The sequence below is a fragment of the Filicampus tigris genome, chromosome 7, assembly GCF_054856515.1.
Source record: "Filicampus tigris isolate MCC_2025a chromosome 7, RoL_Ftig_1.0, whole genome shotgun sequence".
Lineage (NCBI taxonomy): Eukaryota > Metazoa > Chordata > Actinopteri > Syngnathiformes > Syngnathidae > Filicampus > Filicampus tigris.
In genome coordinates this window covers 5,660,084-5,678,207 of record NC_141223.1, presented here as the reverse complement: position 1 = coordinate 5,678,207, position 18,124 = coordinate 5,660,084, and the positions used below count along the sequence as shown (strand labels likewise).

The 18,124-nt window shown below is 38.3% G+C and overlaps 1 protein-coding gene and 1 long non-coding RNA gene across 4 annotated transcripts in view; one reads left to right on the top strand and one right to left on the bottom strand.

The window, feature by feature from the left end:
* Positions 1–18,124, top strand: part of LOC147144534 (uncharacterized) — a 46,637-nt gene that overhangs the window by 26,829 nt on the left and 1,684 nt on the right. The window lies entirely within an intron of this gene.
* Positions 1,142–18,124, bottom strand: part of LOC147144533 (leucine-rich repeat and fibronectin type III domain-containing protein 1-like protein) — a 117,058-nt gene continuing 100,075 nt past the window's right edge. Inside the window, exons 9-12 of one of the 3 annotated variants that reach the window (XM_086036084.1) lie at positions 15,623–16,272; positions 10,615–10,697; positions 6,992–7,846; positions 1,142–1,839 (exon numbers count right to left, since the gene is read on the bottom strand). In XM_086036084.1, coding sequence (XP_085892210.1) covers positions 10,651–10,697; positions 15,623–16,272 — 697 coding nt within the window. In that variant the 3' untranslated portion in view covers positions 1,142–1,839; positions 6,992–7,846; positions 10,615–10,650. Of the gene's footprint in view, positions 1,840–6,991; positions 7,847–10,614; positions 10,701–15,622; positions 16,273–18,124 lie in introns of all 3 variants that reach the window. The other 2 variants (XM_086036083.1, XM_086036085.1) reach the window with 2 other exon arrangements.

Below are 18,124 nucleotides of genomic sequence, written 5' to 3'. Positions count from 1 at the left end.
TCCCGACTTCCTGCCTGCACTTGTGGCAGCTCGCCTCTGTTTTCCCACTAGTATCATTATACACAATAAAGCAAAGACTGTGGAGCACAGGTGTCAAACTCAAGGTCTGGTGTTTGCGTTCTGCCCCCCCCCCCCCCCAACTAATCTACCTTAATATTTTTCATCCCATCTGCTGAATATTAAATATCTAACTGCCTTCACCTAATTTTGTCAAATTATGCACATTAACTGCTGTCTATTTGTACTGTCAACATCGGTTTGGAAATGATACTTGAGGACTGGAGGCGGTAGCAAGAGCAAAAAGAAATGATCCTTGCTGGTAGTTTAAATGTGGGGGGAAAAGTTAGGAAACTTTATAAAAAAAATAAAGGCAATTAAAGGAGGCACATGTGACAGGGAGCTATCTATTGTTGGCAGGCAGCCACAAACTTAGGAGAAGTGGGAAAGGAGCAGAATGGAGATGTATGTTGTCAGACTGACTGTGTATTACAGTTGTGAAGAAAATGAGGGGGGGGGGTTGAGAGATGAGGCAGAAGCACGAGAGGCTGAGGGGAATTGATGAGAGGAGGAGAAGATAATAGGAGCAGAGGGGAGGAAGCTATCGTCGACAGATTTAGGCAATGTTCACAGTAGTCATTAGCACCTTTGAGGAAGATAATGAGGGACACACATGACTTGACATCATGTTCAATAAAGATGAAATACTTTGTACACATATTCCCAATTTGAACAAAGAAAAGATAAAATGAAGTTAATATTTTATGAAGAATCTTTGCATTGTGAGTTATTCTGCTCTTCCCACCCCTACTTTCTTGTATCGGACTTCATTTTATCGTGCAAGTAGACTTAATGATGTGGCTGATGAGTCATAGAGTGTCTGCAAGTTGAGTCTATAGCGTCATTTGATTTTTTTTCATTCTCATTGAAGCATGCCTTAAGTTTAAAATGTGTTTTTTTTAAGAGTAAGTAACTTGTATTAAGACTAATTGAGCCAAACATTTGCCAGCGCAATAATATTTCCTACCAAAATGTTTATTTGCTGCAGGGAAAAATAGGCCTACAGTAAATACACAATGAACAAAACTTAAAAAAAAAAACAAGGCAAGCGCCGACCAAATTGGAAAGTCCACACGTTTTTTTTTTGTGTTTTTTTTTTATTAAAATATACACACACCATAAAAATTACATGTACAAAACTATAAGATTTGAAATTGCTTTATATACACATACAAAATATAAAGACCAAAGGAGAAAAAAGGGCACACAGAAGGGAGGTGTGTAGGTGTGGTCTTTTTGAGTGAGTCTCTTCCACAAGAGCTTAAAAGAATCAAGGCTATTCCTCTGGAGCAGTTATTCTTCCAAAAGATCTGTAATGCTGTTGGTGATGAAGCGAATGACCCCGATTTCAACGCAGACAGACTTGGTTGGTACATATCTGACTGAGACAGTACTTAATTGTCATAAATTCCACCTGCTTGTGATGAAAGATGAAAGATGATAGTGAGGGGTCATGCGCCAAGAGACACACATGGAAAACGCTCCCAGAGAAATCAAATGAAATTCAAGAATAGAGTTCCGGTAATTCATGCTGGGCACACACTCCAAATCTATAGTAACAATAATGATGTGATTAGGATGTAAATGGAGCCGAGACCGCCGCAAACAATGTCGTCAACAAATTGCAATCATAAACTCTCATACCACATTAGTCCTGCACTTGAAAATATTCGCCAGCAGTGAACGACAGTGGGGCTAAGGGTTAAAAATGATGCAATGCTGCTTTTCTTTTGTTGTTGTTGAAGAAATGTGCTTCTCTCTTCAGACGTGACAGATCTGGGCCTGCAAAGAGAAAAAGTGGATATAAATAAATGAAAATTGTTCAGTCATTTAATCCAAAGTATGTTTTTTTTGCTCCCCACAAAAAAAATGGTTATGGATAATCATAATAATGTTAATGATAACTTGACACATGCTTTGTGTGTTTTGAGTGCATGTGCGCGTGTGTGTTTGTACTGTCTGTATAATGAAACAGCATGAAAATCAATGTAATAAACAATATCATATATGAATGGATTAATGTAAGCTAACAAATATATAACCTAGACAAAATATGAAAAACATCAACATTCCAAATGTCCTTGACATAAATAATTAGAAACTGTGTTTTTTGCATTTGAAAATTGATTGTCTGACAGTAACTCAACCTCTCCGATTGATGCTCAAATTTTTGTGCATTGATATTTACATCAGAATATTCACGAGTAAAATGAAATAAAATGTTCCTTCTTTACAAAATTAACTATTTTTACTTTTTGCTTCTGGGCGGTGGTTAAATTGCACCCTCTCTGCCAGCCCAGTGATCCTTCACTAATTAACATTCTCACCGTAGCCGCAAAAAGTCTGCTTTGCATTGCTGCCATAACTTTGCAGAGTTGCTTCACTGCTCACAATCTCTTCAATCACATCACAAAGTTTGGATTCACATTTCCAATTGCTTTGAACCATTTTTCTAAGAGCTCAGTCCATCTTGACTCATCTCGTCTCGCCAGACAATATCTATGTTTTTCCGCCAGTAATACTGCCAGAATCTGTCTGGCTCTTTCATTACTTATCAACATTTTGAGTCTGTGTATTGTCTTCTTTTATGTGTCCAGTTTCTTTCTCACCCAAGGTCTATCTCGGGTTGTCTTTGCAATCTCTCTCCCTCACAGTTGACATCTTCATGTCTTTCTAGTCTTCAGCCTTACTGGCCTTTCTTATTTCAGCACCAGGGGGATGTTATCAAGATGTTTTCATTTCCCAGCTATCTTGACATCGTGCACAATCCAATTATTTAAAGGTATAACTAATTCTGTGATACAGCCCCCGACCGAAATTAGACACCAGGTAAACCTAATTTCCTTATGGCCCATTTGAGCCTGGCATTTTACATAACAGTAAAACTCACCATTATTTGCATAACGCTTTAAATCTGTCACACCAATAGGACACTAGAGAGCATGTGAGCACTCTAACACTCAAATGCTGTACACTGCAATCTCCTGATCATTTCATCCTGCTCATAAGCAAATACACAGCATCTGCATAAATGTTAACCTTCCAATTACAAATCACGGGGATCTGTAATAAGCCATAATATTCCCCCTGAACGTTACTAGTATAAAAACTCAAATTGAATATAAACAAGTCTGAAAAGGCATTTATAAAAAAAAGGACTTTGAGAGAGAAGGCCTTTAAAATAGTTGTATACAGTAAGAGGTGCTACATGATGTAAACTGTTATTTGTCAGGAAAAAAATCACAATGGTGCTGAAATGTTTGCATATATAGAAAATACAGACTTTTAAAATTCAGTATTTCAAAGCATTTTAATATGCAATACTGGTCGAAAATTAGCATTTCTTGCAAGGTCGTTTTAGGGCAGGCGTCTCAAACTTGGGGCCCGGGGGCCATTTGTGGCCCGCAGGATGATATTTCGTGGCACCCGACTTGACATCAAAGTTTGATATTAAAGTAGCCCCCACTTTTTTTTTTTTAAAACGTGTCACTGCTCTGGGTGTTTTGTGTGTGTGTGTGTTTGGATCACTTATAGGCTACCATAGCTCAGGTTCATGACAGGCTTTGGTGAAAGGTGATTCTGAAGTGACACCAAGAGGAAGGAAAGATATCCTGTCACCCAGTTCGGGTCTTTTCAAAACCTGCCGTGAAGAGAAAGTTTGGCGACGAAAACAGCCAATTTCAATGAAAACAGGCGATGGAATGTTTTTTTTCTTTTTAGCACAGGTGCACCACGACATGTCTTGAATGCACAGAAAAAGTTGCTGTGCTTAAGAAATCAGATGTCATTATTCAACTTGACATGTGTGTCGACCAGTAAGATGCGAGAGATGACCGGGTCACCAATCTCGTTCACCTTCTGAAGAACCCTTAATCTCCTCAGCTGTTATTAATATTGAGAAAATTGGATTCGTTGTACTTTTTTTTTTTTTTTTTAAATACTCGAACCCTTTTCTTGTGGAGTACTTTATGCGTATCGGACACATCCAGACTCTATCTCAAGTGGTAACCATATAAGTTGAGTTTGGGACGCCCTATTTTAGGGTTTCTATTGTTCTGGGTGGGCAAAACGTTCTTTTTCTGTGACTGGTCAAGTTTTCAGTTTCAATATTTATATATATATAGTGTAGTATATGCAATATATACCCTGAACGCTAGACTGTACATAATGTTAAACCATCTCTATATAACAAGGCACATTAGTCCGGATCCACTACGCTCGTTCTTTCTTCCATTTTGCACAGCCTTATCTTATTCCCCCCTTTGTTCCTCTTTGCTTCTTATTTCCTGTCCTCCTCCACCTTTTTATAATCATCCTTTTCGTTTCCCTCTTTCCCCGAATTTCCATTATATAAAGCTGCTTATGTTCAGCTTTCCACCCGTATTCTCCTCCTCAGCAACACAGTTCAATCCATAATGCCATACTTCATGATAAGATATCACTGAAACATATATCCAGTACATGTATAATACATTGATGTAGTACCAGGGGTCATATTGATCTATAAATGAGCAAGTTTGTGTGCATGGTTTGTAGATGAGCCTCACGCAGAAAAAAAAAAAATCTTTCCCGCTTTCCCAGTGTCCTTCATGTGCAATATTAAAACTAAGAAGAAATCTTCAACAATTATTCTTCACCCTTGGCTGAGTGGTTTTGTCTTTGTTGTATATTTGTTAGCAATATTACCTCAGTGGTAAAGGCATTTCACACATTATTTCCATTTTCCCTGTTTTTCCCTGCCTGCCTTACCTCCGGCATCAGTGTCATTATGTTCAAGTGTGACATCAACTCAGGATAGATAGCTGCTGATGGGCGCTCATGCATGGTAAACGGCGTGTAACCACCGTGTGCCGCAGAGCCCAATGTCATTTGCACATTGTACGAGCAAGAGCCCATGCAAGAGACTAAGGCGCCGGTTTGTGTAAAAACGAAGAAATGTATGCACGTCCACATTCATCCTCATCTGAGCCTCTTCAGCCACGGGATGTGTCATATTGCCAGTCAGACCACCTGCAGAGAGTGCATTTTCTCTACATTTAGGTTGCAATAACAGGTTTCCATTGCCGTCCTCGACAATTTGGGCAATGAGCGGGTGCTTTTGCATGTTAAAGTACAGCTTTCCCAGATTACCATTACTTCGCATGTGCCTCAAGAAGAGAAGGCAGACCACAGTGGGCACAGTGAGAGGCAACTGAGGCAGTTTTGAAAGAAAAGCAAAGCTTGGAAAAAAAAAAAAAAAAAAAAAAAAAAAAAAAAATCACATTGATTGCAAAATTATCAATAACTTCAATCAATAACTTTGATCGTCAACGTAATCGTAAATAGTCGGCCAATCTTGGCATTTCAATTCAAAATACATCCTGCCAAAGTGGCTAGAAGCAGTGATGCTGTCACTTGCCACAGTTGAAATTCACCCTTATTTGGTGGGTGTTTAATGTCAAGCCCTGATTGCGACTGAAAAAAATTGATACCAGTAATGGGCTGGGGGAGAGCGGAGAGCAACAAACGTGCCATGTTAATGAGGTGGGAACAACTGACACACACGTGTGTGTGTGTCTGTGTGTGTGTGTGTGTGTATATATATATATATATATATATATATATATATATCTATCTATATATATCTATATGTGTGTATATATATATGTGTATATATGTATATGTGTGTATATATATATATGTGTATATATGTATATGTGTGTATATATATATGTGTATATATGTATGTATATGTATATATATATGTGTATATATGTATGTATATATGTGTATATATGTACATGTATATATGTATGTATATGTATGTATGTATATATGTATGTATATGTATGTATGTATATATGTATGTATATGTATGTATATATATATGTATGTATATGTATGTATATATATATGTGTGTATATGTATGTATATATATATGTGTGTATATGTATGTATATATATATGTGTGTGTATATATATTTGTGTATGTATATGTGTGTATATTTATGTATATGTATACATATATATGTGTGTGATATATATATATATATATATATATATATATATATATATATATATATATATATATACAATGTGTGTATGTATATGTGTGTATGTATATATGTGTATGTATGTGTATATATATATATATATATATATATATATATGTATATATATGTGTGTATGTATATATGTGTATGTATGTGTATATATATATATATATGTATATATATATATATGTGTGTATGTGTATATATATATATATATATATATATATATATATATATATGTATATGTATATGTGTGTATGTGTGTAAGAAAAAATAATGTTGAGTGTGTAATAAGCATACAGTATGTCAAAGGTCTTTTCACATAAGCGTTTCTCAAACCGTGCAGCCATATCCACTCAATCATCTCAATTTGATTTTGTGACCAAAAATACGCAGCTCTTAGTTTTTGCACTGACACAATTATCAGTAGTCCCGCTACGGCTACTTCCAGACCCAAATCCTCCTACTGTATGTGCAAGACAAAAATATGATAAAATAATAGACAACTGATGGACAAGAGGCAAGGAGACAGAAAGAGAAGTGTGACATTCACATGAGTCAGACAACAAAAGAGCCAAACAATAGGGGGTGATGCCTTCTTGCTACATGTTGAGATATTCTCAGGGAAGTGTAGTAACACAACACTTCATTTAGCAAAAGTGATTGTAGGACTGTCTATCTGACAGCAATTAGATGGCATTTAAGCAGCACACATTCAATCATAGCGGGACACAAAGGCAAGAGTTGGCGTGTCTTGGAGCGTGAGACACAGTCGGTGGACGGACAGGGTGACTGTCAGTGGGTCACTGCATGTATCACTAATTAAGATGCCCGAGTCTTTGGATGACACAACTTCTGAGTTGTCTACTTGGGTTTACGGGCTAATTTGAATCTTACTCACCTGGATTAAATGGGACCCAGAAACGTGCAAGGGAGCGTTTGGGGTCATACAGGTCCTTGCCGGTCCAATCCAGTGGAAATCAGCAGGGCCAGATGAAAATATTTTAGGACTGGCACAAAAGATGGTCTGCTTAGCTGTCCGGAATGAACCACTGGATACAAGGGTTGTGTCAAAGTTGAAATCCATCTCACAGCAGCACATCTGCCTGTGCAAAGTTGCATTTTACCACGTGATTAAATAGAAGGAATAAATGTTGACTTTGCACCTGTCAGTGCTCCTAATGTTAGTTGCAGTCTGGGTTATTACTGCGTGAGCCGTTTTTTACATCCAAAACACCAGTGCTCAGCATTTGTAGATCCAAGTTGAAGGAGATTCTAAAGGCAGCCAGTCTACTTTCATCATCCGCTGGGTATTTGTCCAATTGGAGAGGAGATCATTTACAGTATATGTAGTATGCATTTTATGTCTCAGTTGTTGTTGTTTTTTTTCCCCCAATTATCCAGTGTAGTCCGCAGCATCACACTTTGACTGTCTCTTGTATTCTTGCGTAAATAAGGAGAATTCAGCATTTATTAATTCATTGCAAAATGTGTTCCATCAAAATCTGATCCCGCTTACAAGCGGATCTTGCAGAAAGTGGTCGATCACCAATGGCAAGCACATATATGGTCATCCGATCCAGAAACGAGAACCGTGAAAATTAGAAACGGGTAAACCAGATGGAGACACAACAATGGGCACAGGAAACATGATAAACAGGACAGGGGTAGTTTCTTCTTCTTGGGTTTCTCTTGTTCCCCACGGTGGTCATGTCTGCTCTCGAATTCAACAACTCAGAGCAAAAACTTCAGTGTTCTAGAAAACAGAGAAGAAAAGACAACCATGAGATTTTGATTTAGAAATCAAATATTTTTAGGGTATAAGTACTGGAATCACAAGGGGAAGGACTCTCAAAGCAAACAATTACTGTAGATGCCCTAAGTACCTTGAAAAGGATAAAAGGGAATGGGAAGTCAAGGATTTGGAATGCGGTAATAGAGCAAACACAGAGTTAGCTAAATGTGTCACAATTTGTGATATTTTGGATTTCCAGTCATTCTATGGTGTGGTCCATACGAAAAATAAAATTTGTTATATGTTATATACCAAATATTATACTTATCACATTTGGTTCTTGTTCACTTAGGGCCATATTCTCCCCTTTGCGTCTTTTTTACTGTCCAGAACTCTGTCACACCCACCAGGTTTATGCTAGGAATGAACGCAGAAACACCTACGCGGGACTTTCTAAAGACTTGTGAATGTCATTGAAATCCATGAAAAAGTTCATGTACACTTTCAATTCGAAATTGTCAACTGATGCGGCATGTTATCGGCCAATGTGACAACTTCCATTGTTAGCTTTGACCTTCCGTCGCAGACTATTTATTCAGCGTAGGCAGGGGCATTTAACGCGATTCTATTGTGCATTTGTACCGTACAGTGTTTGCCTCTGGCAAAATTGTTACAATATGTCAAGTTTTCTGAATCTGAAGTTGGGCATCAAATTATTTTGGAAACCAGGGCAGTCAAATGTCAGTGTATCCACAACTGTGACCACCTTTCAAATTGGTACTTGTCTCATTCTTTTAATAATCTATATTATTTGTATTATTTTATTTTTGTTTTAATTTATCAATGTAGAACAAGGAAGTAAAGGCAATATCCTTGAGATGTATGAAGCTGTCCTTTTCTCTGGCAGGTTATTGCAACATATGCTATTTGTAATGTGTGCATTTGCCAGGAGAAAATTCTTAACTACATTTGTCAGAGGGAATATTTTGTACCGGCGTTGATGTAGTGCCAGTGCTTTAAGTGTCAGTTAAAGAATGAAGCAGCGTATGTGCAATGACCCCCCCCCCCCCCAAGTGTATTCATCTATCACAACCTCAGCACATCTCCACTGACTTGCATGTCATCATCCTCCAACAAGCTCCTCCATCCGACCGCACTAATCCGTATCTCCACCACTCTCGCAAAGCAGGTGAAAAAAAAATTGTAACACCACATAAGGCAGCTTGTGTGACAATGAGATGGATGGAAAGGACAAATGTGTTCGAAATTTAATGCAGAGGCGTAGAAGAAGTAATATAGGATTAGGCATTAAGTAATAATGTGCCGCAAGGGAAAATGTACAACAGGTAGAATGTTGTGAACCACAGAGAGGAGCAATGAAATAATAAATTTACACAAATGTTGGAAAGGACTTTAGAAAGACACATGGGGAAGAGAAGGGGGCAAAGCAGGAAACATTAGGCCGAAAGAAAAGGCTGCAGGCAAAGGGAGCATGACAGGAAGAATTCATCTAGAAAATATGACCCTCTAGTTTTATCTTTTTTGTTCGTTTGGATTTTCGCAGGCTTTGAGGCATCTGGCACGTTGCTTAAGCTTATTACAACTAAAATAATGTTCTTATTAATCACCAAGTCTTTTCCTACCAAAATTACTATTTCAAGAAAAAAAAAATCCTACTTGAAATATTTTTGCAGCAAAAATGTGACTTGGAAAACTAGATCCCAACATTTGATTGTGTCGTACAAAAAATCTTAAAGCGGAAGTCAGCCCAAACATATTTTTTTCAAGAATATTTTCCCAGCAGGCCCACTAGTTGAAACACGGCATTCTGATTAATTTCACATTTGTGGAATATGAGTTAAGCAGCAAAATGCACTCATTTTTAGCCATGACTGGTGGCGGCCATTTTGTCTTCTGTCGACTGAAAATGACGTCACAACTGCTCACAACAACCAATCGCGGCGGACCTGTTTTCTGAATCTGAGCCGTGATTGGTCGTTGTGAGCAGTTGTGATGTCATTTTCAGTCGACAGAAGACAAAATGGCCGCCCCCAGAGATGGCTGAAAACGAGTGGATTAACGCTTATTCCACAAACGCAATATTTATCAGAATGCCCTGTTTCAACTAGTGGGCTTGCATCGAACATAGTCTTGGAAAAAAATGTTTGCGTTGACTTCCCTTTTAAATGACCGTGTCATTTAGTAGAGAAGAAACAAATTTAGCCTTATTCTAGCAAGCAATTCAGTTCAACACAGTACAATTTGTGGTGCCTGTCCATTTCCAGAAGTTGTGATTATTAACTGTTTCATATGATTTTTCTTTTTTTGGCACCCTTTTGCAGACAACTTCTCCTTATGTTACCTAAAAGGTGAGGTGGTACGTGCACGGAACTCTTAGGAATGTTTTCATGCAAATATCGTCACATGCCAAGAAGAACGTCCAATTTTACATTTGAAATGTTCCACTGTTATCTTTTGTTTATGAAATGATATTCATTTTTGGTTAAAGCTACAGTTTTTCCCATTAATTACCTTCCTTGACATAGCTATCACTAGCGTGCTTACACAACTCAAGGTGGAAAGAAGCCACATCGGCGTTAACTCCGAACTGCAGAGATATTTACGTGTGGAGTGATACCTCAAAACCTGATCACATCATATCTAAATTCGATATGGAAAGTGTGAAAAAAAAATTGCAAAAGAGTACAAACTTTTGGGTCAGAGGGAGACACTATTCTACAATCATTGGATGAGACTTGGCGGATGCTGAAAATCATGTCAATCATTACTCTTTGGAGACATCTCATTGTGAGGCCAGGAGACTGTCAGATCTTAAAATTTCTCCATTCGACATTACGGGGCCGTCCTTCATCTGCTGGTGGAGGCATCGGAGACATGGAGAAAGAGAGAAGGAATCAGCAGCAGAGACAACAAACTCGAAAAAAAAAAATCCAGACAGAGGGAAATCAAGAGTGAACGGCAGAGGGAGAATGAGAAACACAGCGGGAGGCGCAAGGGGGGAGACGCATTCACAGACACAGATGGGGGTAAAGACCGAAGCCAGGCATGAGGGTTGATAGGAAAAAGGAGTGATGGTATTTTAAGGCACAGAGGAAAGACAGGTTAGAATGTCATGGGTGGGCCACAGGGATAACACACATTGCTTTTCACAAATACTCAAACACATTGTCGTGTGGAAATGAACTATTTTCCTATTTTGGCTAACCTTGTGGGAGGCTGCACTGTTGCCCTTGCTTAAGGCGGTTACATTTCGCATATCACATCTCTCAAATGCATGCGGAGACCTGCAGGGTTCTGGTGGCTGACCCTGAGTTTTTTTTTGTGCACACAGATTTCCACTCCACTTTACCCAACATTACATTGACTTCCCAGGGGGAACTTTTAACCCCTTAAACATGAGGGATTACACAGAGCAAGCTGTTCATTGGCCCCAGTTGGAGATTTGGTGAAAGGATTGCTGTCCAACTACTAAACACATTTAACACATACTATGAACAGATGTCCCATTTGGTTGACTGGGCTTGAATGCGAAACAATTAACTCAATTAATTGCGTGTCAAGCTTTTACTGTAATCTCTGATCCACATTCTACCTTCTACCTTTTTCAATATTATATACACACTGTCAAAATAGCAATGTCATATAAATTTTGAGCTGCTTCAAATTTTTTGGGGGGCACAATTCATGGACCAAAACACAAATCAATTTACCAAACAATCAATTGACTTAAGAGCATGAAATGAAAATTATTAAGCTCATTTTAAATTTGTAACGAGTCAGCAAAAGTGCTACTCATAGTCATTTGAGCTCTTGATAATAAATATCACAGACCTTACATGAGGGGGGGAAAAAAAAAAACTGTAATACTTATGCGTACATTCCCTAAACATCAAAACAATAACAATCTATGGAAACCAAAACAAACTTCAATACCACAACGTGTGTTCTCAGTGTTGGGTCTCATTTCCGACAACTGAGGGCCTTTAATGGGATGTCACTTTTTATCTGTCACGAGCTATGTTCTAACTCTGTAGCTCCAGCTCATCCGATCAAGGTTTCCTGTCTCTGCAATGCAGCAAGCAGCAAAATGTATCACAGTCCCCTTTTACACCCCGAGAAACCTAAATGTCTCTCTTCAGACACATTTGAGCGTTACGCCTCCATATGGTTTGCCCTGGAAGTGCCCAAACAGTGAATGTGGAAGCAAAGAACACCTGCCACTCGTTTGAGTTGCACAAACTAACAAAATAATTGTTGGACTTGTCTCGAGTGTGCAAACAGCTTGTTGGATGTTAGTTTGACTGAAAGTCTTCAGTCAACTTTGGGTTGGAAGAGGGTGAAGGCAATTAATAAACCACTGGAGTTGTTTTGTGCAATAGATTCCTTTTCATATTTTCGGAGGGAAATTCTAGCCTCTGGTAGCTATAATGAACACCCACATGTATTTCCCCTTAAGAGGGCCAATTTGGATAAAAAACCTCTCAAAGCACTTGCTGAAGTACTTGTGCACACTTTCCTGCACATGGTTTCAAAGGTGGAAAGGATAACAGTGAGTTTTAATTTGCCATCCAATTAATCTTCCCCCGCCAAAAAAAAAAAAGGTTGCAGATTCTCTCGTGATAGAACCCTAGACTATATGACTGAATATAAGGGTGTCTTGGTCAATTAACTGTTGTAATTGTCACACCTACCCAACAGAGTTCATGAAGGTCAAAACTTTCCCTGAACTAGATGACTAAGCCACTGCGTTATCTCTCCTCCCCTCTGTGTTGTTATCATAGGCTCAATGACACCTCATTTCAACCCACTCATAGAGGCTAATTGAGTGACTTACCAGACACTGATAACATATTTCAACTTGAGCTGTTTAAGCCTGATGTGTGAAATGGTGTCTCCTTTTATTCATTCCAATTTCCTGAGTAGATTGCAGTTGCACTGGAAGTCTACTGGAGCGAGTTTAGTTGCGCGAAAATCTGCTCTTGTGGATTTCTGTCATTATGGCACTACTGAGAATTATAAATAACCTTTCTGCGCATGTTTGAGGGGGTGCATCGAGGGAACGAGGCAGTCATCACAAAGTTTTATTAGCCTTTGAATAGCCTTTTCTTCCCATGATTAAGTTGCTTAATAGAACAGTAATATTAGTCCTGCACAGGGCTGTATCCGGGCCAGAATTTTAGCTATGGTCCAGAGGCAAGTAGAGAGGGTTTTATTTATTTATTTTTCTATCCGACACAATCGTTTATATTCTGTGATCCAAGTCTGCAGCGTGCACATTGGTGGAAAATTCATAAATCATTTTCAAAGTTTAGGTTTGCACAAAATGATTGTGAGCTTTACATAATTTGTTTTTGACCACTTCATAATGTTCGTATCATGAAAATGAAACATACCGAACCATTATTGCATCGTATGTCGGAATCTACCTCATTTTGCTACGTCGGGTCAACTACGTATTGCCAAAAGCGTTCGCCTGGCTGCCTTGACTTGCACATGAACTTTAAGAAGGAAGTCAACGCAAACATTTTTTTTTTTTCAAAAATATGTCCGTTAAATTGTCATATAAAGGGAACAGTTGTTGTCATTAATTCCATCGACATGGATGGATTTTACAGACTATTTTTGGCTCTCACAGTATTACGGGACAAAGTGCGTCCCTTTACAACTCAATACGCATACTTATATTTCTAAATACAGGACGATTCTGTTTTTTCAAGGGACGGTTGGCAATTCTACCCTTACCATCATCCTCCCCTTTCCATCAAACTTTACACTTGGCACAATGCAGTCAGATAAATACCATTCACTGCCAAACTCAGTATCCGATTGCCAGATGGAGAAGAGTGATTAGTCACCCCAGTGAATGCATCTCACCGCTTTAGAGTCTAGTGGCGGCGTGCTTTACACGAATACATCCAACATTGTGCATAGCACTTAGTGATATATGGCTGCTCAACCATGGAAAGCCATTTATGAAGCCCTCTACGCATTGTTCTTGAGGTAACTTGAAGGCCATAAAAAGTCTAGACGTCTGTTACAACAGACTGTGCAGAAAGTTGGCAACTTCTGCACTCTATTGATTACCTTGGATGAAGGGATGGTCGCATCAGTATAGGTTGCAAGTCTATTTTCACACACGCAGACCTCGGGGGGGGCGAAATTTTATAGCTTGCTACGAAATGGTCCTGAATGTTGGATAATAATCAATAGCATAAGTATGTAACATTCTGCACTCAATGTGATGTAATTCTCTACGATAAGGGCATTGGAATGCACAGCGCATTATAGTTTTGACAGGAATATCGTCTTTTTTTTCACAACGGTTAGTTATTGTCTCTGTTTTATTGAAGCGCCACAAGAGATCTATGAGGAAAAGAGCGTTCAAAAGACCAAAAGGAAGCCTGTGGCTTATACGATGTTAGTTCTGAAGGTAGATTTCAACCAATATTACTGGAGAAAATTGGTTCATGACTATGCTGAACATTAGCCTTAAGTCATTTCTACACCCCGGAACATTTTCTTTTTGATAAAAATGTGACAATATAATTTGAATATCACATTGTGAGTGAGACATGGTTGAATCTTCGGCAAGATAGTTTTTTTTTTTTAATGTGACTCACTATCACATTGTTGCCTTTCTGTTCCTCTTTAACACTGTGCTGCGTTTTAGTTTTCACTTCTACTTTTTTTTTTTTAATCACAGTAAATAAGTTTCGTTTTTTTTTGTTGTTGCAATGCTTTTTTTTTTCTGCAAACAAAGAAAGCCAGCTTTTCACTTGCTATTGTTTAAATCCCACCACCACCATTATCAGCTAGCAATTTCACTCATAGCATAATTCCCTCTCGCATTTGTTTGTGTGCCGTGTTCCATATTGGTTACGTTGTTTCTGCTCCTATTATACAATGTCACCCAGGAGAGGTTCACTTAGACTCTTACAGATTCCAAAGAAAATAGGGTGAATTTATACAGAAATCACTTGAGGGAACAGAACGTAAACTGTGAGTTGAAACTGTTATTTAAAAAAAACAAAAAAAAAACACATACAGGCTGAATTTTGAACAGTCTATTCTATACTAGTATTTTTTTTTTTTTTTTTTACGTTATATAAACATTCACCGGTACCTAGGGTTTGTGAAAAAAGTGTCCTTCCATTCCATTAGGATACGCAATTTCAAATCGATATAATCATAGCATCATTTTTGCTGCTGGCCCGCGAGTGAATTTTCCCCGAAACTGGTGCATATCAATCTTAAGAAATCACGGTACGTAAATGAGCTACTTTTTCCAGAGTGTTCTACTGTGCGTGAATACTTTTCACCCGCTTACCATTTCACAGGTAATATCAATTTCATGTGTAATAGAGAAGCAGAATGTTTCCCACAAAAAAATGAATTAATGTATAAATCATCTGAAGAATTTGCACAAAATAGTTTAGTATAAATAAAATACAGATAAAATACTCTATATGACTGTGAAATCATCAAATGAATGTACTTGGTGTTTTTCTTCCCCCCCAAAACGGCCTTATTTCAATATACAAGGGTGGCTTTTTTTTATCATTCCCTTTGACACTCACTCAGCTTCCCTATCTTTGACTCTATAACAACGTCACACTCGCAAAAATATCTTTTTTTTCCCCTCCTCACCCTCCATCTCTTCCTGCACAACTCTTCCTCATTGCTTTGTATATCTGTTCTTTCCCTGTTAACTTCTTTTTGCCGATTTCGGCCCCAGCTGCCTGCCTCCGCTATGCTCCTTGTCTGTTGGCTCTCTACCTGCCAGTTCCTTGGGGGACGTGGGCTCTTTGACGACAGATGGCGGTCTATTTTTCATCTCAATGGCCACCCTGGAGGTGAAGCGGGCCTTGTTGGGTGAAAGCAACTCCTCATTGGCCGTAGAGTCGGTCCGTGTCATTATGTTCCGCCCACTGGCCTCCTCCACAACCAAAGCAACAGTGTCTCTCAGGGTGTTGCTAGGTGACACGGCCCCAGACGGACCCACTGCTTCTTCGTCCTGGCTGTCAGTCATTTTCGAAGCGGAGCGAGACAGGACTTGGGCCTGACCACCGCCCCCCTGACCGTTGCTCTGCTGCCTTGGCACGGTTGTAGAAATGGCAGATTTTCCATGGGCTGTCCCTTGGTGGCTATAAACCTTGTATCTTATCATCAGGATAATAATAAAAACCAGAACAGATGCCACTATAATTCCGCCGATGATGATGATCATAGTTCCTCCCAAGAAGTGACTGTGTAATGCCTGACACTGGCTGAACTCGGTGTCTGTCGTGAAGGACAGGCAGCCCAGGGGACGCGTTGCAGTCAGTGAGGTGACAACATCGTCGAACACGGCAAGGACGCACAGGTCATAGCTTCTCCCGGCAGCGAGGTCACGAACCAGGAAGTCATTGGTGCTGGAGGGAATCATCCTAGAAAAGCAGAGACATCGGAGATAAAAAAAGATTGTGTGTAAGTCATGAAACGGGCAGATGTCATTGAACAGCGGAGGTTACTACATTCATCACATGTTTTACAAAATTACAAACTGCAATATACAATATATTCATGGAGTGAAGAATCATGGATAAAAGGAGGCAGAGCGCGTGGTGGAGGGGGATAACGTAAACTTGGTCAGCTAATTTCAGCTATGTTGAAAGCAAATTGATTGGTTTTAATTTGTCAAGTTTGAGAGAAAAGTCTGTTTGAATGTTCTAATGATCTTGAATTATTTTCAATGTAGTTTGGGGGGGAGCTCCTTTCTATTCTACGGTGTCCCAAAGCACAAACTAATTTTGATAAAGGCTTGATTGTATCAAACTATCGTCTAATTAGATGCCCTTCTAATATCTTCCCCTTCATCTATCTAGCAAGATGGAACCCCTGCCAACAAATGCCCCGCTCTTTGGTTCTATCAAAATGTGAAATACACAAGAAGCTTGTATACCAAAAAATCACAACCTAAAACAAGACATTAAGATTGTTACCTTGAACTGCTTTACTACATTCTTCTGTATGTTTGCAGAAATAACATTCTTTTGTCTATGCAAGTTGTAATCGCAACGTCTTCGGCATCATTAATATGGAATATAGCTACTTTCCAACTAGCCGTCAGTTAGAAAGACGATGTAATTATTTTTTAGATGCACACAACCAATCCATAACTTTCTTACCACCCATTTCTAAACCAAAAGGAAAAATAAATGGTATTTTCAAAGTCCTGTACACAATTTAGTGCCGTACTCATGTCTGCTTTTCCAGCTGCAATGTCATCTTTGTTTGACCCTCTCACCACCCCTTAGGCATATTAAAGTCCAACATGTCTGATGTTGACGGAACGAGGCTGCTGTGTGTCATACTGTATAGTCAGCAAAATAGGGTCCTCTTTTTTCGTACTGTATAAGATGCAATGTTTTTATATAGTGTATTGTGAAAAGTAATTACCTGTAAGTGTGTGTGTGTGTGTGTATATGTATGTATATGTATGTATGTATGTATGTATGTATATATGTATATGTATATATGTATATGTATGTATGTATATGTATGTATATATATATATGTATATATATGTGTATATATATATATATATACACATATATATATACATGTGTATATATATGTATGTATATGTATATATATGTATATATATGTATATGTATGTATATATGTATGTATATGTATATATATATATGTATATGTATGTATATGTATATATGTATATATATATGTGTGTATATATATACACATGTATATATATATATATATATATATATATATATATATATATATACATATATATATATATATATATATGTATATATATATATATACATATATATATATATATATGTATATATATATATATATATATATATATATATATATATATATATATATATATATATATTGTGACTGCGGATATTTGTCTCTGTGTGCCCTGCGATTGGCTGGCAACCAATTCAGGGTGTCCCCGCCTACTGCCCGAAGACAGCTGGGATAGGCTCCAGAGCGACCCTTGTGATAAACAAACTGCTGTAGCTCTAAATTGTTTCCCCCTCTGCATTCAGGGAGAGATTAGTCTCTTTGTGACCATTGCTTCCTATAAATGCATTTCCCCGTCATAATTTAACTGATTTAAGCAAACCGAGTAACAGCTTCCGTTTTGACACTCAGGCAGTTATCTTGTATGGGGCTCGTCTCATCTTTGCAGCAAGACAAACTAAATTATAGTTTATTGGGAAGGATACCTCAGGGAAATCAATGAGGGACTTGCATTGCTGT